Here is a 24,246-nt window from a genome sequence, read left to right on the forward strand (position 1 = left end):
CCTAGACGGAATAGGATTCTAATGTTTGCTATAATTCTAATTTATCTCATAGGATAGGGTTCTGAACCTATCATTATTTTAATTAGTGGATATAGAAATTAGAAAAATTATCCTTATCAGAATAATCATGCCAAGCTTTATCCCGTGAAAATGCAAAAACGGGGAGGAACCTGATTTCTTTTTTCATCCAACGGGAAGGGACCCGATTTTTTTTTATTTCATCGGGAAAGAACCCGATTTTTCATTCATTTTTCTAAAAAACTTATTCCGTTTTACTTCCCATCCGAAATTAATAATCCTAACAGGAGAATTCGTACAACCATTTTTGAAAATCATTTCTCAGGTGGTTAGGAAAATCTTTTTCTCACTCTTATTTTGGAAAATAATCCAAAAATAACAGTGGGGAGCAATTGATATAACTATAACACATGTAATCCATTATCTACCTAGATAACTGTACGCACGTTCAAGACGATCTTTTACCAATAGCTCACAAGTAACTTCCTCCATTATTCCTATAAATAGGTTTAATTTTGAAGGAGAGGTGGTTGATTTTTAGAGACAGATAAGGAATACTACTTTTTGATGGTATCTAATATATGTATCGGAGCGTTTGTGGGAAGACCGCTTCCCACACTGTAACAGGTTCAATCCTCAAGGAACGTCAACCGTCATCAAGGAACGTCAACCGACCTCAAGAAACATCGACCGTCACCATTCTGATTGGAAGGTCCGCCTTTCTTCAGAAGTTCAATGATTGATCTCCTCTCTTATAAATTTATTGTTTAGTTCAGACTACAACACATTCAATTACAACTTTAATTATATTACATTAAGTTATATCAAGTTATATCGTATCAAACGGGGTCTAAAAGTATTTCAGAAAAGTTAATAATAAAAGTATCTAGTAGTTTGGTATGAGTTTAAAATTGTAAATATTAAGCTGAAACTCTTAAATATTTAATTAATTAATTAATTAGTGTGATTTGGGAAAAAATTTGAAAATATAAAAGTAGAGTTTGGCTCGAAATCCTTAAAGTTGTAGGTGATGTACAAAACAAATAAAAAAAGAAGAAGCAGGTGGTAAAAAAAACTGAAGAAGTTAAAGACGCAGAAGAGAAGAGAGGGGGAGACAGAGAACGAGTTCGATGGTTACCGTGTCTCCTCGGGGTTTGCGTGTCTTATCTCCACCACGTTTGATGCCGTCCTAACCCCCGTGTCTTTATTTATTTTTATTAGAATATGCATCCATGTCTCTTCCCACGTTCTTATTTTTTTCTATTACACATACTCATTCTCTCTCCTTAATTAATAACTAAAAACCATCCCCACTCCCTCGTCAATTTGTTTTTAGTGGATTGATTCTCTTTTGGATTTTTCATTTCAATATACGAAGCTTTTTTGGGGGTGACATTCAACTTTGATAAGTAGAAAAGCCTTCATTCATTTTATTTTGTTTAAAACAGTTCTATGACTATGAACAAATTATAAAAAAAAGATTATATCGAACCATGAAAAATATATATTTAGAGATACACAACTAATTAGTTTATTAAATAGAGACTTAAGGTGTGTTTAGAAATATGAACGTTTTAGAACTTTTCGCGAAAAGCTCAAAAAATAAGCTTTTTATGAAAAACTGTTTATATATATATATATATATATATATGATATTATCCTTTTAATTTTTAAATATATTTCTTCTTTAATATTATTCCTAGTTTTATAACATTATTGTCGAAAGAATAAGGTTTTGCCTTATTTAATAAAATTATTATTTTTAATTATTATTTAGTTATTTAGATATTTTTATTAATTTGGATTGTATTTTTATAGGGCATAATCTAAATATAATCTTATAGTTTCACCGATTTACAAATGAGTGCTTGTGGTTTTTTGTTGTTAAAAGATGACTAAGGTTCTCGCCGTTAGCAAGGGTTGGAACTTTTAGTTTGACACTTTCAGTTTTGACCGTTGGTAACCTCAAATTAGAAATTTCCAAGAATTAAATTTGTTTAGTACCACATTTACCATATAACTAAATTTTTGGTTTTTTTAATCATAATTTTTGGAGATTTCTCTCTCTAAACGTGCATTTTTTCTCTCATTATAAAAAAACACTTAAATGACTTCAAAATGAAAAAATTGCAGAATTAATGCTGCTTAAAACATCATCAATTATTGGAATTTTTTATTTAGAGTTCATCAACAGTCAAAACTAAAAGTGAATCTAGACACCCTTAGGGTTTGCTAATGACGAGGACCTCAATCCTCTTTTTGCAACAAAAAAAAAAAGATTTTAGACACCAATTTACGAAACGGCAAAATTACATGTGTTATATTTGGAATCTTTTGTTATTACTTTTACAATTTATTTCTTTATTAATTTAAAATATGTTGATATTAGACATTATACATAGTAACAAGTAGCAACAGTTTATCATAATTTTACCAAATATTAATAAGTAATCAGCTAATAATAAACAACTAATTACAATAGCTAGTAACAATAGATAGAGCTATCACCTAACGACTAACAATGGAATGAAACATATTCGTTAATGTGATAATAAAAAACGGACAAGGGTCTAAAGTATTGAAAAAAAGAATAGCAACCATTTCACCAAAATTGGAATGATGATAAGCCCAGGGATGTGTTTTTTATTTTGGGCATGATTGATATTCTAATATAATTAGGGTAAATTACAAAACTGGGTCAAATGGGAGGTCCATTTACATTTTAAGACCCATTATCAATCAACTTACATATATAGACTATGCCCTTAAAACTTTCCGGAAATACCCTTCATATATGTATTAGAACTTTTGCATTTCATCCCTAAACAATTCGCGAAACTTGAACGACGAACACCAAAAATATCGAACGACGAACATCTTCAACTCCTCCAATCTTTACATTTCTTCTTCCAGCGACTTCCAACCGTTCCAATGGCAAGAACCGGCAAGAAGGTATGTTATTGTGTGATTTCTGTTTAGGTTTTAACGTTTCTATTCTTATACTACGGTGATTTTACTTCTGGAGATTTAGAAGTAGGGTTTGCAAATTTATTGTGTTTTTTCGTTGGTTCATAGCTTCATTTTGTTATAATGATACTTAGAAATAGTTAAAATCAGTTGCGGGGACCAAATTTTACAGAATCGACCAGTTCGCGAATATGAATTTACTTCGCGAATAGCAAAATCTGCGAAGTAAACTCATGTCCACGAAGCAGTCGATGCATATGCTATTGTTCCACATATGCGAAGTCGCGAATGCGCTTGTCAGTTCGCGAATTTCATATTCGCGAAGTGAGTATTTACTTGACTAATTTTATATACTTTATGATTTGGAAGGGTGATCATTCTAAGTCTAATTCCAAAAAGAAGAAGAGGACATCAAAGACACTTAAGAAGAGTATCAAAGACACGTTTAGGTACCCCTACGCCTATGATACGAGAGCTACTATCACAGTCCGTTCTGATGCTGAGGTGATGAAGAAAGTGAAACAAAGATTATCCACAGTGCAGTTGGCCATGTTCAGGAAAACATGTTTTGGTCATTTGGTGGACTTCGAAGTGTATTCGTTGTCCTCTCCTCTATGCCATGGGGTTCTTACAATGGAGATCAATCCGAAAGAGGGTAAATCTGGAGAAATGTGGTTCCAAATCAATGATGTTGAAGTGAAATTCGGTCAGCGTGAATTCGCACTCGTAACCGGATTGAGACTAAGTGATCCGTTACCAATTTTTAAACGGATGAGAAATTATAAAAGGGAAAACAGATTGAGGAATCTCTATTTTGGAGGTAGAGAGAGCATAAATCACAAAGATATATTCGATACCTTCTTAGAGACTAATTGGGAAAAAAAATAACGATGATGCGGTGGCAATGGCTATGTTGTTCGTTATACACAGGTTCCTACTCACAACTGATGCAGTGAAAAAGGTTGATGACAATATCATCAACCTAACTGATTTCCCGACTGTATTTAACTCGTTTCCATGGGGTGTGCCTGCTTGGAATAAGCTGTACAAGACGATGGTACGTGGGATCCCAGGAAGGAAGAAGGCATTTGACGCGTACAACGCGGAAGAAGGAAAGAAGAAGGTCGTCCCATATCAGCTTCATGGATTAGCACAAGCGTTCCATGTATGTTTCCTATATTCATGTGATTTACTAAATGTTAGATTTCAACTGTAATGGTTTTTATTTAATACTTTGTAGGCTTGGATACTGGAGATATTGCGTGCACCCCCTAAATACTATTTGAGGAGACCAAAGAACGTTTACCCTCGTATATGTCGGTGGATAAGTGCAAAGAATATAACTTATTTAGAAGCTGAAGAAATATTTAAGGTAAGTACATATGTCTTGTGTACAGAATTAATGTGTGCTTTGGATGTAAGTAACATGTGCTTATGGAGTTGGATTTGATTTTTCATGTTTTCAGTCAGCTGATGTGCAAGCATCTGAACTTGTTATCGAGGAAGATGAGGCAAAGTGCGATTGGTATGCGCCAATGAAGGATTATTTTGATGGGAAAGCTGTAGACCTTGACCTTGATGTGTTATTCGCACCTTATAAGGGGTCTGAGCTAAGTTAAGAAGAGGAGAACAATGAAGAAGAGAATGAGGTACATAATGAGGAAGAGAATGTTGTAGAGAGTGAGGAGGAAGAGTATGTTTATATAGATGAGGAGGACAGAATTAGAAACGAGAAGAGGTGTAAGAAGAAGAATGAAGTGAATGTACAGGCAAATGAGGAAGAAGAAAGGAAGGCAAGGATGCGGGAGAGATTTGAAATGTTGAAGGTGGAACTTAAAGATTCATTGGCAGATGAATTCGAGTGGAAGATGAGATCGGAGTTCAATGAGTCTAATAGGCGGGAGAGAGTGGAGTTGAAGGAGGAGTTGATGGCAGAGTTGAAGGTGGAGTTCAGGGAGGAATTGAGGGCAGAGTTGAAGGTGGAGTTAAAGGGAGAGTTGAGGGCGGAGTTGAAGGACGAGTTGAGGGTGGAGTTGAAGGAGGAGTTGATGGCGGATCTACGGGCTGTGAGTAAGGCAGATCGGAGGGGAGAGCATATTGGATGTGATATGTATACTAATTTCGAATTTATGGGGGAAATAGGTGGGGATGTGGGGGAAGCGAACGTTGTAGAAGAGCATGGTGCGGAACAAAGTGGAATAGATAAGAAGGAAGAGGGTGAGAGGAAGGAAGAGCAGTATGGAGAGGATAAGGAAGAAGAGGGTGAGAGGAAGGAGGATCAGTGTGGGGAGGTGATTGAAATCGGCGATGACACGGAACCACAAGATATGCTCTCTGAAAAGGTATATGATAGTTTATATACATGTAGTTTTATATTTATTTTTAAATATGTTCCTTACAGGATGTTGGTCGTTATGTTTTGACAGGAAGCAATTATCACTTCAAGCGAGAACACACAAGCCGTGATAGATGATGTGCATCAGCCTCAGCCGTTAAGGGCGGTGCGATAAAGGAAGCGATCACATCACGTGATAACACCATACATGGAGGAAAAGAAAAGAAAAAGGTGTAAGCAGTTGGCTACGAAGGGAACTAAGAAGGTAGCCAAGAAGGGAACTAAGACGGTAGATCAGTGCATGGATATTGTCGTATCACAGAGTCCCACCTTTCCTAGAGCACCTCCTGTACCTACGTCATGGTCAGACCGGATTGATAAGGACGATGTGTCTACGTATGAGGTATGGAGGAATTTTTGCAACAAAAAGTCATCAAGGCCCGTTAAAGGGACAGAACCACTGCATCCGGAAATCCCGTGGTTCATACAAGCTGAGACACCGGGAAAATATTGGGACGGGGAGGTATTGCTTTTAAATATTATGGTTTGTTTGTTTGTGATGCATATGTTTGTGAAGCATGTGTTTGACTTATGTCTATATTTCTTTTTTAACTAGCACATCGATGCATTCATGTATCTGTTGTGGCGCCAATCGTTCGAGAATGGTTTAGATGCGGACTGGACTACATGTGATAGCCAATTCACCGGATATATACAGTTGTCACACAATCTGGATATGGGCCACATGTGTACTACTATCAATGGGAGAGATGACATGTTTATGAGACCATGGAAGGGTTTGAAGCGAATATTCATGCCATTCAACATAAAAGGAAACCACTGGATATTAGGAGTGCTAAATACAACGAATATGCACATGTACATATATGATAGTTGTCTTTCTAATGACAGTGAGGAGAAGCTTGGTCAAGTACTCCAGAGGCCCATGACCGTACTTGCATACGCTATTGGCAAAACCATAGGGTGGACTGGTCAAAATCAGGACAACCGGATAGGGTGGACTAGGCTACCGGACACTCCACAACAGAGAACAGCATCGAACGATTGTGGGATGCTGGTGTGCATTTTTTCTCAACTTTTAACAGCTGGTCGGCAAGTGCATGAATTAGACCCAGATGACGGAGATTTCCTTAGATTACGTGTTGTCCTTGAAATTTTTCATGGCAAACTGTATAAATTTTGAGTTTTACTATTGGTGGTTTTTGTACTTGTTATATCTTCTGTTATATATTGTGCCCATTGCATTCGCGAATACGCATATCACTGAATTCGCGAAGTTGTCAGTTCGCAGTCTTCATATTCCCGAAGGTACCATTGCATATGCGAATCATATCAGCTTCGCGAACATACCTCCTGATCCGCAAACTGGTGTATTCGCGAACATCAACTTCGCGGACATACCTCCTGATCCGCATACTGGTGTATTCGCGAGTTCGCATATCTCTGAATTCGCGAAGTTGTCCATATATTCGCGAAGTTGTTTTACACAAAAACACAAGGCTACTTGTTCTTACAAAAACATAAGGCTACTTGTTCTTACAAAAACACAAGGCTACTTGTTCTTACAAAAACATAAGGATACTTGTTCTTACAAAAACACAAGGCTACTTGCTCTTACAAAAACATAAGGATACTTGTTCTTACAAAAAACACAAGGCTACTTGTTCTTACAAAAACATAAGGATACTTGTTCTTACAAAAACATAAGGATACTTGTTCTTACAAAAACATAAGGACAAATTCTGCTCAAACCGCATCAATTGTTCGAAGTCCTAGAACTTCGTGAACTTGCTATTGTACTTGGAGTTTGAATTGTATTTGGCAACGCTCGGTGACAATTCAACCTATTATGCCCGCTCTTCCTACATCGGCTACATACCATTGGCAATGGGTTTTCACCTTGTGACGGTCTTCTGTTCTGACTTCTTGGTCGTCCAACTAGGGCAGCACCTCTTACAGGGGGAAGCACCTTCCTTGGAGGGTCACAGTTTTTCCACTCCATCTAGGGTCCGAGTGGGTAGATACACTCTGCGTAAGCTAATCTAACTGCGTTGTTGGTGTAATATTTATCAACCCATTGGTATGTGTTACTTAGTCGATTCTCACATGCAACTTTACATACATGTTTACAAGGAAATTGAGACAGTTGCCATTGCCTACACGTGCAAGTACCTGCATCTAAGTCAACAATACCCCTTTCACTCGGTCCCTAATCTGAAATGTGTGTTGGTTTATTCCACTGAATGTACATGGTATAGCTTTAGTAACATGTTTCTTCATCTTTCGTTCACCGTAAAATGACAGATAATGTTCTCGTGCTCCTGGAAATGGAAATATGAAGGTAATGTATTTATGTATCATCTAAATTACCAGAAATGACAACGTATAAAATATTTACCAGCCGCTGTTTGTCTTTCGTAGAACCATCGTTGGACAGTAGTTCTAATGTACTCTATCAACATTGTGATGGGCAAACGTCTTCCTTCAACCATTACCGCATTCCATGATTCAACAATGTTTGTTGTCATTATGTTATAACGACGGGTATGAAAATATGCACGCGACCATCTCTGGATACTAGCTTGCTCTAGATATACCGCTGCTGGGCCATGTAGCTCACGTAGTCGAGTGAATGCTTCGATAAAATCTGAAACCCTGTAAGCTTTAGCAGCTCCCCAGTACACATCGCATATCTTTCTAACTGACCTGAATTTGGCCTGCAAGTTCATTTTCAAATGGTGACAACAACATCCATGTATTGCATTTGGAAACACCAAGTTCACAGCATAGTCAATTCCTTTGTGCCTATCAGAGATGACGACAAAATTCTCTATGTCCCCGATACATTCTTTCAGTTTGGTCATGAACCAACTCCAAGCCTCGTTGCTCTCGTTTGGTCCAACCCCAAAAGCGATAGGATAAATCTGGTTATTACCATCTTTCCCAACTGCAATGTACAATTGTCCTGGATACTTACCTTTTAGGAAGGCTCCATCAACGCAAATGACAGGCCGAATGTGTTCTTTAAAAGCTGTAAGTGAAGGACCAAACGCCATAAAGAAGTACTGAAAATGATCAGCATCGTCGGTTTGAATATGTGTTACCGTACCTGGGTTGCATGCTTTCAATGTCTCACAGTAGTCCGGCAACAACATGTATGACTCTTCCGGTGAACCCATCACATCTTCTATGGCCCAATTCCTTGCTCTCCAAGCTTGCATATACGACAAGTTTATTTTATATTGGGTCTCAAAATCTTTCACAATGTCCTTTGGTCTAAACACTCTACCCTGGATATCAAACATGGACTTGTTAGACTTGTACACTTTCCATTCGAACCTGTTATTCACTGCGTATTCACCTAGTGCATCCTGCAATTCTCGTTTGTTGGAGAACATGTCGTGTACCTTAAAACCGACGACCCCTTTCGATGAACTATCTTTAATAGTAAACTTGGGTGCATCATGGATCTCAGGTAGCCATCGAAATGGATCACTCCTCTTCCTTATTGTTTCTACATTCTCTGCCAATACCCTGCTTTGGGGAATAGCTTCGCAATGCGATTGTCTCGGAGGGGTAGGTTGTCCATCATTTACCGTTTCCTCTGTGTCATCATGACCCCAAATGTCATCGTCATACATCTGGTCCTCCCGATGATAAACCGGATTCGAGCTAATATCATCTAAACCAGGAGTGTGAGATGCAATATTGCACTCAGTGATTGGTTCTTTTCCTGGCCTATGAGGGGGGCGTTCAACAGTTGTGTTGTCTACTTCAGGATTTGTTTCAAATACAACTGTGGCATTGGCATCACAACTTGAATGAATAACATTCTCTACCTTCGTGACTCGCGGTTGGATTGTTCGTGACTCAAAATTAGCATATAGTGGGGTAACAGCGTCAGTTTTCATCCGACAATAATCTAAAAAACACTCAACATCACTTGAATCAACAATCGGAACTACTGCCCCAGGTAGTTGCTTTCGTCCGATAGTTAACTGCATAGTCATACGCAGATCAAATGACATTGGATCAACATGAGCAGTAGTGTATACTATCTCTTGCAGCCTTTCCAAGCTCAATCCCGGAGACAGCTTCAGCAATTTCTTCTCGCCCCCCTCGTATGTCATGGTTTTACCAACTGTTTTCCACCGGCCATTCCACATGATCACACACAACACAAACTGGTCTGACATGCTTCTATCAATAATAAACAAAAAAAAAAGAATGAGATAACAGAATGAAATAACATCATGAAATAACATACACTTCGCATAATTCGCAGTTATTCGAATATGCGAATTCGCATATTTCGCAAATACATTCGCAGACTTCGCATACTTCGCAACTACGTAAATTATGCGAAGTGTGCGAACCCAATGCTGGAACACCATATCTTCGCATACTTCGCGTATATTCCATATGCGAATTCCGCGAAGTATGCGAATAACAAACGCATACACAGCCTTCAATAGACTTCGCATATTAAGATTTCGCGAAACGAAATCAGAATATGCGAAGCACGCGATCTTCCGCACGAAGTTCAGATTTACAAATTTCTAACCTCAAAAGTAAACTGCTGCTGAAACTAACATCAACGAGTTCAAAGCGATTTAACCATATGAAACTAGCATCATACTTACATGACAAGTCTTGGGCTTTGATTGATGAAGGATCTTAAGGAAAAAAAAGAGAGAGAAAATCGCGAATGAGAGTGAGATTTATCGCGTAACAAGAGAGAAGAGGGGATGATCTGATTAAGTGTCTTATATATATGAAGGGTATTATGGGTATTTCAAATTAAATCAGTCTATATATGTAAGTTGAACAATAATAAGCCTCCCATTACACCCATTTTTGTAATTTTCCCATATAATTAAGATGAGTCTAGTTAATCACTATAATGATTGTCTGAATAAGCTCTTTAGCATTCTAATTGCTCTTGATCTCATGTGTTTATTATTTTATAATGAATAATGTTAGTTGTCCTTTGCCTGGTTTAGGCCCCACAGAGTGGACTCCTGAGTTCAGTTACAGAGAATGAAGACCTACCTACGCCATTAGAATGATTGGTTATTAAAAACTCAAACTCATTATTATAACATTAATCAAGTCAAATACTTCCAAATTCTTCTGTACGGTTGGGTATATATACTTGCTTATTATTACTTGTTCCAATCAAGCTTGCTTAATTACTACTAATTCATTAATTAGCACTCTCACTATCCTCTTCAAGCTTCAGAGAATGGATATGGAGACTAATTTTCACGGAGGAGCTTTTCCAGATGGAGATTGGGATTTTACCAGAATCTTCTCCACACAAGATCATCATCATCACCTTGATTTCTCTAATTCTGATCAATTTCTTGATTTCACCCCAAATCCTGAATTAACCAATGAGAGTGTCTTTTATTCCTGGAATGCTCTCAATCCCGATTTTCATCTTCTTTCTCAGGAAAATAGCAGTAGCAGTAACTGTAGCACTAGTTTTATGGCTCCTCAGGAGACTTATTTTTTTAGTGATAATTCAATGTCCATGGATTTTTGTATCGTGGATGAGAAAAATTCAAACACTTTTGTCCCCGTGCTCCCTGAAATTTCAATCACAGAACCTGCTTCTATCAATCAAAATATCACCAATTCAGATCATACTCTTCCTGCCAAAAGAAAGTTCGATATCCCCAAATCACAAGTCAATCCTTCCGACAACGCCAAGAAGAAGACTCGGGTTACAAAAGACGTAAGTACATTTATTCAATCCAATAACTAAATAAATTGAATCCTCCTGTATTAGGGGAAAAAAAGAAAAATTCTAATTCGATGAACTATTCGTCGCTAATACAAGAACTTTCCGTCGGTAACTATAGTTAGAAAGGATTTATCCGCCGCTAAATTATAATTACGGAATGAATTATCGTCGTTAAATTATTTCGATGCAGTTATCTATCGCTAAATATAAATGTTTTATAAGATTTGTTTTTAGTGAGGGATCTGTATGGAATTGTCCCTATCTGATACATTCTGTAATTTTTGACACATTTTCGTCTATTAATCCCTCGAGTGTTTTGTTCGGGTTCGGCCACTGATTTCATTGCCAATTGAATAAAATGCAGGTAGCGAATAAGAAGAATGTGAAGGCAAAGAAAAACTTGAGTCCAAAGAGCAAAGAGGAAGAAGAGAAAAATGGTGGAGAAGAAGGACAAAGCTCAACCAGCTGCAGTTCAGAGGAGGACAATGGATCTCAGGATTCCAAAATGTCTGAAGCTCTCAATTCCAGTGGAAAGGCAAGAGCTGGCCGAGGTTCTGCCACCGATCCCCAAAGCCTCTACGCACGGGTAATTCTTTTTTAATTAACATATTGTCCGCTTTAAAATGCATTTACATATCTCAGAAATTCACCTAATTAATAAGTCTCAATCACTCCATCTCTATTTCCAAAATGTAATTCAGTTCATTCTTTGCTCGGTACTTCTAGCCCGACCCACTATTCTATTTCAGATTCAGTAAATTAACATGTTTATTAAACTTGCAGAAAAGAAGGGAGAGGATAAACGAGCGACTGAGGGTTTTACAAAACCTGGTACCTAATGGAACAAAGGTTGATATCAGTACAATGCTAGAGGAGGCAGTAGAATATGTCAAGTTTTTGCAGCTTCAGATCAAGGTAATTAATTACTAATTCATTCAAATTAACTAATTACTAATTACTGTAGTAATTTTAATTAATGTTTATTATAATGTTGATTTTGTAGCTTTTAAGCTCTGATGAAATGTGGATGTACGCGCCTATCGCTTACAATGGAATGGACATTGGGCTCAACCAGAAGATCTCTATGCTTCTATGATCTTTAATAAAACCAAGCTGCCATTACTTTCAAATGAGAATATTTATTTTCATATTTACTAGTAATTAACTTCTATAAATGTTTAATATCAAATACCACTAATAAATGACATATATTTAATCTTATTATCTGCTTGTTATTTGTCCCATTAATTGTATAATTATTATTAATAATAATAATAAAAGTATTCTTGAAATCTCAGTTTCAGATATTTTTTTTTAATTGCAATTCATGCATAAGTTCAAAGAGAGAGAGCTCTATAGGCTCCCTCTCCCCTAGGCCATGTGCCTCCCTCCCTTCTCTCTCAACTGTGCTCTTAGTTTGTGGGTCCATCATGCTTTCTTTGGACTAATATTGGCGTAGTTGATTCGTTACTGTTAACACGTAAATCGTGGTTTCCATTCTTCCACTGCAATCAACTCTAACATGTTTCTGTACTACAAAAGGTAACCTGATAATCGGCAGTCGTATTTGTTTATATATGTGTTATAAATCTTCATTGGTTTTAGAGCCACATATCTCGTGTTCTGTCATTTTTTTTATCAACAGATATGAAGAAAAACGTAATTTGGACATGTTGGAATTAATATAAGTAGTAGGCATGTGTTTATTGGGAATGATTACGTATTTTTTAGACTTTTTTGGTGAAAAATGATACTAAAATCACATAGAACTGTCTAATTTGTGATTTAGGGTTTTCAGATTTGGAATAGTGCGAGTTTATGTTTCAACCGAGAGTGCGTGCGCCTCAAACTCTAGTTTCTATTTGTGTAAGGACAAACAGACTTCACCAACGTGATCATGGCCCTCAAAAATCCTAAATTGGACCAAATTGCATGACCAACAGATGGCGGCGCATGGGTCCTATGCACCTCTACAGGTGCGTCACATGCTTCTAAATTAGCCATCTTTCACATGTCGCGCACGTGGCAATTTAATGGTCAATTTGTGCGCACCGCATGGCACGCGTGTCAACATGTTGGGTGGCTTCCGATGGTTTTCTGGCCTCCAAATCTTTTCGGACCATATCTTTTTATTTTTGATTTTTTGGTGTAGTTTATATAATTTTGGACAAATATAATATTTATTTTTTTTTATTTTTAAAATATTCTAAAATCATTTTAATCTAATATAAAATATTTTTTAATTGTTCATAAATTATGAATTTTTATATAAAAATTCGAGAATATCAGAAATATTTTTTGGGCGATTTTATATGGATCGAAAATGTATTTTTGATTATATATGTTAGTTATTTGTATTTGTACAATTAACAATGCTAATGATTTTCATGTATTATAAATCACCTAAATTAGTTCACTTTCCATATCAGTTAATTAAGTTGAAGAATTTATTAAAAAAAGGTGACAGTTGTAAATTGGATAAAAGGGTTAAATGGGACAACGTGGAAGCAATTGTGCTCCACGCTATGGTGATGCAGAATTTAAATACAAAAGCTGATGTCGTAGACAATCTAGGTGGACGATCTTGCCATAGGGCAAGATCAAAGGTTTTTTCTTCAATATGTTGAAGAAATCTATTCAAGCACTAGTGCTCATACACTTGTTGATTTTATACTGATTGAAAAGTAAAAAATCATTATGAACGAGTCGTAATTTGATTTTTGAACACCTCATACCTGCCTTTTTTTATATGACATTCAATTTATAGAAAACTTATGCTTGCACTTAGGCAGAAACGAGAGTTTATTCATTTACCAATGGGTTTGCACAATAAGTTCAATACGTTGAGCTTGGTCAAGATAAATGTTGTTAATCAGTTAATAGCATTAACGGACTTTAAGTGAAACGACGGGGTCATCATTACTAATAAATAATGGTTAGGGAGCATTAACTGTTCTTGACACACCCCATAAAAAATACAAAACTGGGACACGTGGCGAACATATATAAACCACTGTCAGCTCAAAAGGTGTCCAAAAGCACAAAAATATGCTTTAACAGCTGCATTTATAATCAGACTAAGCAACATGCAAATCAATTGTTAGGAGTCCGTAAAATCTTCTTTTAAGTCTCTCATTTCTCGTAAAAAATCAAAAAATTATCAAAGATCAACCCCTCCTTCAACTTATCAGGAATTAACAAGTACAAGACTTCCTGAAGCCAATGATTTCTCATCCTAAAGAATGATAAATTAGACCTGAGAGGGACATCTGATATCAGTACATATAAACTTGCCACGTGGCACTTACAAAACCCAGGCCAACACTAGGGAAAAGAGAACACATGGCGCCACTATAACAAAACTGGTAGATACGAATTCATATTGGAGACCCTGATTCGGAAAGTCTCAAAAGAGCCGGTCAAGAATCCACCCATTACAACAATTACATTTGATCCCGTGAATTGCAGGCCTAGTAGGCTAGAAGGATATCAAGCTCTGATATCCGGGCACATGTTCACCTATCAATGAGTGATACATAGCGCATTCCGTTCCTAAACTCAGAACCGTCATCTACAGCTCGATCCCAGTATAAATAGAGTAAGCTCAACTAAAGGTATATTACTTCATTCATTCATTAGGCTTATATCCTAGCTTTGATTTAGTGTTATGTTCATGCTCAAGTCTTATCTTGAACTGACTTAGGCATTGGAATGGGTTAGTCGGCCAACTGCTTTTTAAACTTTATTTCTGTCAAATTATAGTTTTTCAATTGGACTTTTAGAATTTAATCTAGTAAATTACATAAATGGTACTTAAATTATACCACAGTTCACACTTTGGTAGGTGGGTTACATTTTGTCTTAAAAATATACCCTAAGTATGAGTGACTAGACATTTAAGTGCGTTTCACCGGTTTATGACTGCTCCACGCCTGTTTGACCATTTCTAACTTAAAAAGAGTGGGACCCACCTAATACCCAAAAGGTAGAAAGACCTAAATAACCTTATTGGCTCGTTAATATCTCAAGTCAAGCCCTCTTGAACCGAGTTTTGATAAGCTTTGACCGAGCCGAGTTTTGACGAGTTTTGACCGAGCCGAGCTTTGGCCGAAACTGACCGAGCCTTATCGAGCTTCTAACGAGATTTAACCAAATTCATCATACATGCATAGAATAAGCAGCGTAGAAAATAAAAAAGTCTTATAACATACTCCATATGAGTTTGAAATATTTACAAAGAAAAACAATCATATTATTGTCGAGATTCCACAATAGTAGATGATACTAAAGTTTGTAATGTATTTTGTTCCTTATCAAAACCTAATTGTCTAGCTGAAGACTTAAATGTCTAAAATTTTTGCATCATTTTTTATGGGTTAAATATTATTTGAATTGTGAATTGTGATGAAAACTAATAATAATCAATGTAATATATATTAAATATATATATAATAAAATATATACAGTAATTAAAAATAATCGAGCTTGCTCGCGAGCTTTCGAGCCGAACCTGAGGAAGCTCGAACTCAGTTCGTTAGTACTCGAGCCGATCCTGAACTCGAATCGAGTACTATCGAACCGAGCTTTCACCGAACCGAGCTCAAATAGTTTGACAACTAATAAAGACTTAAAATTTTAACATCGGTAAAGATAAGATCTAACTTCCAAAAAAAAATAATGATAAAAACAATTTTGAACCTTCTTCGCGTAATAGGAACCAGCCACAGGGGTACATTAGGAATTATAAACCCTACTGCGAAAATTCGTCCGTCAATCGAACTACTGAAACTTTCATGCTTCACTGAACCAGAGATAGTGCATCTTTTCGAGACATGGCCTCGTCCGAGCAGCCTCTCAAGAAGCGGAGGCTCTTCGAGACTCTATCCGAAACACCTCCTCCGGAACAATCCCCGGATATCCCTGCTGAGTCACGGAGTTCCGTACCTCCTCCTCCAGCAACACCTCCACCACTCTCCCAAGACGAAATTCTTTCGAGACGGAGAAACAGAGACGAAATTAAAAGCGTTTACGATATCTATAAGCGCCTTAAGTTTTCCATTTCTCAGAAAGGGGGGCGCCACATTCCTGACGTTGAGCAAGCTTATCTCTCTCTCATTTCCGCTTCAAAAGGTAGGGCATTTTGTGTTTGCTTTCCCTTTTCCTGCTTAAGATTTCGATTATTTGCTGCATATGCATTTTTGTAACTTGTTGAATTGTGTTCAATTGGAACCTATCTTTTTTTTTTGGTAGGTTTTAATGTTTTTATTATTATTTGGAAACCTAACAATTTTAGCATCAGTTTTCCATTTTATTTTGGTTAAACGAGGAAGGTACTACATCTTTTTGAAAAATTGAACATTGACATCTAAATATTGCTATAGAGCAGGAATGCAAGACAAACTTATTCTAACATGGTAGGTTGGTTGTTTGTTTGTTGATTCATAATCTACATCTAGTTACTAGAAGAGCAGGATTTAGCTTTTAAAGCTAATCACATTGCTCCGCCCATGCACTTTGATTGTAAGTCAACATAATGCAAGAACTTCTTGAGGCTGGCCCTTGATGATTTGCCTGTTTTCTCTTGCAACCATACTGGCAGGCAAAATCCTCTACAGACTTTCCCTGACATGAAACTCTCATATTTTATTACTGCTATTAGAAGACAAGTTACATCTTTATTTTTGGGCTCAAATCATTGATGGTTGAGTAGTTGACTAGTTGCAAATGTGAAGTATGCAATGGTTCTTTGTCCATTTAATATGAATATGAATATGTTGTCCCTTCATTTGAGAATTGGTATACTGAGGGCATTGTTTTGTTCTGGCATGTAATTCAAGCTCAAACATTTCTTCTTATTGCAGTTTTTTATCTTTTAGTAATTCAAGCTCAAATAAATGTCAAATATTAAGAACTATTATGATGACGCATGCTACTTTTTTGCTGTACTATAGGCTTCTTATGTATCATTATACGAACTGAATCCTCAAGAAAGCAAGCCAGATTCTCATATTTTTGACTCACCTTGCAAAGTTCATATAAAAGCATAGGAAGTAAATATTAGGGAGAGGAAAACATGAAAGAATTTAATGGCATATATGGTGCTAGTGTTGCAGGTTGTAGTAGTGCACAACGTATAGTAGCTGATCTTATTCCTCGCTATGCATCATACTGTCCAACTGCTCTTGAAGCTGCTGCTAAAGTCGTTATCAATATGCATAACTGGAATGTAGCCGTAATTAATAGTGGAGAGGATTTCGATGGGGTGTCAACAGAGACTTCGAAAGCCTGTATTTTTGGTTTAGTTGACATCTGTCATGCTGCTTCATTAGGGCCTCCAACCTCATCTGTGCTCCGAGGCATCAGCTCTTCAGTTTTTCAGAATGTGTTCTCCTTTTTCATGTCATCTTTTGAAGGAAAGGATATTTTTCAGATCATTGATAAGGAAATACAGAAGATACAGGGTTCAAATGAGGCCTTCTCTGAGCTAAAGCAAAAAATATCTAATGAAAACCAAACTGCAACAGTTAAATTGTCCAAGATTCGTGCATTATGTCTGCTTCGTATCTTCATTTCTCATCCAAAAGATTTGCTTGCAGCATGTTTTGAACTGTTCAAATTTACTGCCCCTAAGGGTGTTTATGAAGCACAGTGTTTTCTTAGCCAAGTGACAAGCAAGCTTGATGATAACATTTGGCCTCATCTGTTTGCTAGAGCACATGATAAACCAGAGTCATGTGAAAATTGTAATGGAACAAGTGTTGAAGGCAATGGAACTAATGATACAGAGCTTATATCTGTTTGCAACCATGTTTCAGCAGATTCACATTCTGGTACAGCGAACTGCTTGCTGCAGATGGTAATGATTTAGATTTCTCCAGGACTTAAACATTATTTCAGAAGTCTTGTTTTTTATTATCCTTGTCCTTAATGGACAATGATATCACATGGTGTCTGTTATTGTACCTCTCGTTCTGGAGATATATCTTTGAATAAAGGAAAGCATAGAATAACTGTTTCAATCTTGTTTCTGAAATTAATTGGTGAAAGCAGATAATTTCTGTCTGTGTGGACTTCTATCTTCTTCTTCCTATTAACTTTTCTGAAACTGACTTCATCTAGATTCTCCTTAATTTCTTGAACATGTGAACCACTAAATATAATTTCCATGAAGTTGAAAGTCAATAGGTAATTACCAATTTTGTTCTCGTGTTTTCTTTGAAAATTCTGCTTCTGAAATTTCTGTCATATAGGTGCTTGGTAGCAATACATCATTAAGAAGGTGGATGTTCTCAAAGTATAAAAAGCTATGCAACATGCCATCTTTTATAGCTGCATCAGATATTAGATCCACCCTGCAAAGGATCTTTGAATCATATACAGAACTTAGTAACGACAGCCAAGTAGACAGTGATGAGGATGAATCTGATTCATCAAAATTTATCAACAAACAGAGCTTAGTGCCTAGGATCTCTGATCAACATGAAATCTCAAGTGGACTGCCTGATAGTGATGGTAAGTGAAGCACTCAGTTGTCGTAGATTTATCACGCAATTATTGTTTTTTCCGGAAAATTTTCAGGTTATGCAGGTCAATATCTCTCCTCTAAGCTCATTTGTTCTCAAATGCAGATATTAGTATTGATAATGAAGGGTCAAGATCCATGGTTTTTGAGACAAGTGATCCTGCAAATTCTACGCATGGCATGTCTTCTGTACCTAGGGACTTTACGAACCAACAGACGATTTCACCTGTCAAAAGAACATTAGACTGTAGGAGTAATTCATTTGAAGGAAGAAACCTTAATGTCCACATGGACAAGAGTCCAGCTTCAAATGTGGATTTTGGTTCACCTGCCATGAGGTCTGCAAGTGGAAACATTAGTAACCCTTTTGCTTCGCCTAAGCATCATCATATGGGGGCACCATATGGCTCAATGTCTCAAACTTTTTGGTTATGTGATGGGGACCCTGCTGCAATGGATATTTTCTCTGCTTCTCGACAGCTCTGGTTGGGTTCTCTGGGCCCTGATGTTTCAGAAGCTCATTTGAGATTTCAGTTGGATAGATTTGGTCATATAGAACAGTTTTTCTTGTTTCCTATGAAAGGATTTGCCTTGGTGGAATACAGGAGTCTAAGAGATGCCATAAAGGCTCGAGAGTATATGCGATGTAATTATCCCTGGAAGATCAAGTTCATGGATATAGGTTTGGGAACTAGAGGTGCTATGAATGGTGTTGCTGTTGGTTCTAGTTGTCATGTATATGTTGGAAATATCACAAGTCAGTGGGCAAGGGATGAAATGCTGCATGAATCAAGGAAAGTACTTTATAAGGGTCCTTATATGGTTACTGATCTAGGCCATGAAGGTGCAGTACTGATGGAGTTTGAGACTCCAGAAGAAGCTACTGCTGTTATGGCACATCTCAGGCAGTATCGGAAAGAAAAAAGCAACTATTTGCAACCTTTTAATGCAGGATCAGCTTATGTTTCATTGCCTCAATTTGACTGTGGAAGATCTATGTCAACCCCGATCCATGCTGACATAAGAACGAATAATACTGGAAGCATGTGCAAGATGGAATCACCTCATGCTCAACCTATGCTTGAGAGTCCTTCTGAAAGCTGTAGAACAAGGATGTCTCACATATCTTCTTTACTTGCTTCGTTATGTGCAAAATACAACATTAAGCAAAAATCAAATTATTTTGACAATTATGCATCTGGAAGCAGCATTACTACTGGCACAAGGGATGTAGATCGTTTACCATCAACCTCACTGTGGATTTGTATGCCAAATGTTAGCCCTCCAGGTATTGCAGATGATGAGCTAATGGCTGTTTGCAATCTTGCTATTGCTAATATGGGGTCTATTACTAGGTTGATAAGAGCAAATGTGCAGATGGGGTGTGGTTGGTTTGTTGACTGCAGCAATGTTGATGCTGCAAATACTCTTTTAAAAAATCTCCGTAGTTGTCCCAGAATGTTCTTTCAGATTGAATTCAGGTTTTGATTCCTCTAAACTGTTAATTTCTTAATAATTCTCCAAATTGCTTTTGTTGATATTGTTTTTTTTTCTTATTATCTTGTGTTTGTCTGCTTTCTTGGCGGGCTTTAAAAATATTTTTATTCTAGAGTTGCATTGATAACAGAATGCTGATGATTTTTTGGTCTTGTGCAAGTTCACTAGTAGAAACTAGAATTTCAATAGGCAACAGCTGGAAGTTCTTGGACCGAAACTACCATTCTTTAACGTTTATCTCTCCCCTTTTTACAATTAATTCCTCTAGAAAGTGCTTTTTGTTGTTTCCCCTCTCTTGAAGTGTGTTATAATGTGGTTGATACTTGTTTGCTGTCATGTATACAGAACAGTAGATACTTGTGTGAACTTAGGTGGAAAATAGATATGTAGATATCTTTCTTTTTTATAATTGTTACTTCTTTTTAAATTTTGTAATATTTACTTGGTAGAACTGTATTCAACAAGAGGAGTTTGAATATAACTTGCATTTATTGTTTCAAATCACCCGATCTCCCAATCCTACGGTTTGTTGTTGTCTACTCTCTTTCTATTGCAGACTCTACTTTGCATGGTCAGTTAGTCTCTCTTTTCATTCCTGTGCATGTTGGCATAGGTGGTGGTGCTTGATACAATCTATGATTACTTCACTCATGTCCAAGTCATGTTTCAATTGTGTTGTGTCAATTATATACATGATATTTTGATGAACATAATCTTTTCACATTTTTCCCCTCTAATATCTTTTCAGAGTAAATTTTTGCATGAGAAAGCAATATTTTCTACCCCTTAGTCCTCAGTCTAACAACATATCATTACTTTTTATTTGGTCAGTCAACCAGGCAAGAACTATCCTGCACCATTCCCAATAATGCCTGATAGCAGCTCAATGGAGCTTGTATCTCCCAGAATGAAATCAGAGAATCATGGCATTGCACATTCATTTGGGGGGTTAGACCCTTCATCCGGAGGTGATGTTCCTTTTCTTATAATAAACTTTTGTCTATCTTTATTCACTCTGCTGAAATTATTGACCGATTCCAGGTGGTCGTGCTGTTTCTGCTGCCCATGAACAAATATGGATGTACAAGAAAAATGAAATTGAGTTGCCACCTACACCAGGGAGCATTCCTAGTCTACCCATGGGATCTCAGGGACGACCTATTCCCCCACCACAACAATTCCAGCCATCTCAATTTATGCGACCTGCTTACCATCCTCCAAACAGTACATGGGATTCAAGAGGATTAAATCATCATGTCCCATTGAACCCAGTAACGCCAGGGGTAATGCCTAATAGCTTTCAGGGTAGCACCATTGCTCCTCCTTTTATACCTGCTTCTGTGACTCCACTTGCTCAGATTCAGCGACCTCCCATTCAACACTTTGACCAAATGTTCTCCTTGCCTGCTGTTCCACCACAACCATTACCATCAATGCCTCCTCAGGCAGATATTTCCCATCCACCTCCCCTTCCCCATTCTATTCCTCCACCTGTTATACCACCACCTATAGCATCTCTACCTCCTCAGCCTGAAATACCTCCTCCATTGCCACCATCTCCGCCACCTGCTCCTCCACCGCCTAGTTCACCCCCTCCGAATCCACCTCTTGCTGAATCAAGTAATATGGAAAGTTCTGGCAAGTTCAAACAATCTCAGTGGCAAGGTGCATTATGTAAAAGTGGCGTTCATTATTGCACGATTTATGCACTCAGAATTGAATCTGATATTTGCAAATACTCCAATTCAATTTCTGAACCTGTGGAGTAAGAATATTACCTTTATTTCCCTGATTATTGGGTTCTGTTTTATTGAAATAAGAAAAGTATTTTGCAGTCCTAACTTACCACTGTTGCAGGTGGCCATCTAAACTAGATATGACCAAACGAACAGATTTTCGACATGTGAAATCAACATTTACCAGTACACCACCTCATAGAGTGAGTCCATGAATCTATCTGCACTCAATCCTCTGTGTTTATGGAACCAGTTGTAGGTCATAAAGTTATTAGTTATTCATGTTAAAGGTTTTCCAGAATTAAGGAAATACTTCATTATGATAGTGCACATCAGAGCATGCTAAACATTGGCATCTACGTACTGCTGATATGTTCTTTTTAAATTGGTGTATTTCAAACTCATTTCTTATGTCTTTTGATAGGTCATGATGTTGCAGCTAAGATGCTCATTAGTTTCTGGGACAAAATTGGCTACATGAAACTTTCTCAACAATCATCAACTTCTATTATTATTATTGAACAGTGTTTCTGTCATAAATATCTAAACCTATCAAGTGCTCCTTACAGTGGTGTCCTAGGCACTGTTATTAGAATCTTACGATTCGCGATTTGAATCTTACGATTCAATTCAGCTTTATTTCTAGCCGAATCTAAATTATAACAGAATCTTACGATTCGGGATTCGAATCATACGATTCGATTCAGCTCTATTTCGAGCCGGATCTTCATCACCGTTCATTAAAAACTTCAACAACACTAACTACCAAGCTCATTCTCCTCTAGTCTGATTGTTATTTATCAAGTTATCAACTCAAACTAGCTTCATTCCATCATTATCAAGTTGACAATAAGGCAAAATAACAGAATCAGAAATTCAAATTCTTCATCTCCACTAAGTTATTAAACAGAATCCAATTTGCGAATTAGTTTTATTAGGATTTCATTTGCATTGGATTTGAATTTGAAGTACTTGGTTGATATGATTTCTTTTTTGACATTAAAATTGCATTTCTAGACTAATATTTGATAATATTTTGAGTTCAACGTGGTAAATATTTTATTTTTTATAATATTATGAATTTGAACTGAATCTTACAATTCGATTTGATTCACGAGTCACGATTTACAAAATGAGGATTTCGATTCATGAGTCTAATCTCGATTTGACAACTATGGTCCTAGGTGGCCTTGATATCAACACAACTGATCTTGAATTAGCCCAATAGACTAGTTGGCTTAAAAACTTTCAGTTGGTATGTCTATCTGGTATTCATTATCTATTAGGTGTGTTTTATCTGTATTATGGTCTTAACGTCAGTTGTTTTCTTATATTTCTTGTTTTCCCTGGGCCATGGTTTGAAAAAAAGTAGAGTAAAAAAAAAATCTCTGTAGCCAAAAGTGGCATCTCTTGGGTGAGCTGAGATTAGAGTCGAAATGCAATTATGAAGGAAACTTCCTAATTGTTCCATGCTCTTATATATATATATATTATGTGCACACAATTTTTATTATGGGTTTTGATTTTTAATGCAGAGGGAGGTGTGCCAGTTGATCCCATCTTCTGTCAGTGACCAAAAAGGCGTAAGTTGTTTTATTTGTTATCATGTCTCTATTGCCCTTGATTATTGAACAGTTGATCCATTGATTGTTTCATTTTCTTTGTACTCTCAACAATTGTAATTATTCGAACTATTTGGCTATTTGGTCCTTTACTGAATTGCCTAGAGAGTAATTAATCATTTAAATGAACATTTAGCTGTGACGTGTTCACAAGATTGCCAATCATGATTAAGTAATGCATATTCTCCTAAAAAAACTCAAATGTTTCTGCACTCATGCTACCATCATCGTTTGCCATGTAGCTATTGTCTATAGAATACAAAACCAAAGATTTCCACAAAGTGCAAGCTAGTTTATTTATAGTATATTTGTATTGAAAGTATTTCCACTTTTCAGTTTCAGGATTTCGTATCATACTTGAAGCAAAGGGAATGTGCTGGAGTAATTAAAATCCCGGCTGTGAAATCAATATGGGCACGACTTCTCTTCATACTTCCCTACTCACAGGAAACATGCTCGATGCTCTCTATTGCACCTAATGCATCAAACTGCTTGATTGGTTTGGTTTTGCCCAAAACGAACTTTGATTGGGTTTGATTGTTATATTATGAAGTAAGGAGATTTACTAAGTTTCAGCTCTACAATGTAGTTGATTCTTGAGGTCTTAAAACGGAAAATGTGTTTTCTGGGAAAGGATGTCCCTCTTTGGGATAACATCCAAAATGTGTGGATATGCTTGTTCAAGTTCACTTCGAGCTGCTCGTGGAACAGAAAGCAATAAGCCATTGCTGTTGCCTTCTGCTCTATTGAGTGATTAATATTAGTACATTTTTTTTTAA

The 24,246-nt window shown here is 36.9% G+C and overlaps 2 protein-coding genes across 4 annotated transcripts; both read left to right on the forward strand.

The window, feature by feature from the left end:
• Positions 1 to 10,527: 10,527 nt before the first annotated feature.
• LOC136201109 (transcription factor bHLH84) lies at positions 10,528 to 12,326 on the forward strand. The gene is made up of 4 exons (XM_065991688.1): positions 10,528 to 11,081; positions 11,455 to 11,676; positions 11,874 to 12,005; positions 12,094 to 12,326. Exons 1-4 carry the CDS (start codon positions 10,587 to 10,589, stop codon positions 12,184 to 12,186), a joined length of 942 nt encoding a protein of 313 aa, XP_065847760.1. The 5' UTR covers positions 10,528 to 10,586; the 3' UTR covers positions 12,187 to 12,326.
• Positions 12,327 to 15,817: 3,491 nt separating this feature from the next.
• Positions 15,818 to 24,246, forward strand: LOC136235122 (uncharacterized). 3 transcript variants are annotated; one of them, XM_066024636.1, is made up of 9 exons: positions 15,818 to 16,220; positions 17,204 to 17,946; positions 18,341 to 18,602; positions 18,719 to 20,093; positions 20,941 to 21,077; positions 21,151 to 21,874; positions 21,967 to 22,048; positions 23,381 to 23,428; positions 23,804 to 24,246. In XM_066024636.1, the coding sequence occupies exons 1-9, from the start codon at positions 15,923 to 15,925 to the stop codon at positions 24,002 to 24,004; spliced, it is 3,870 nt and encodes a 1,289-aa protein (XP_065880708.1). In that variant the 5' UTR covers positions 15,818 to 15,922; the 3' UTR covers positions 24,005 to 24,246. The 3 variants fall into 3 exon arrangements, with proteins under 3 accessions (XP_065880708.1, XP_065880709.1, XP_065880710.1); XM_066024638.1 differs by having other exon boundaries at positions 16,083 to 16,220; positions 17,196 to 17,946; XM_066024637.1 differs by lacking the exons at positions 23,381 to 23,428; positions 23,804 to 24,246 and adding an exon at positions 22,270 to 23,374.

Source organism: Euphorbia lathyris, chromosome 7, assembly GCF_963576675.1.
Source record: "Euphorbia lathyris chromosome 7, ddEupLath1.1, whole genome shotgun sequence".
Lineage (NCBI taxonomy): Eukaryota > Viridiplantae > Streptophyta > Magnoliopsida > Malpighiales > Euphorbiaceae > Euphorbia > Euphorbia lathyris.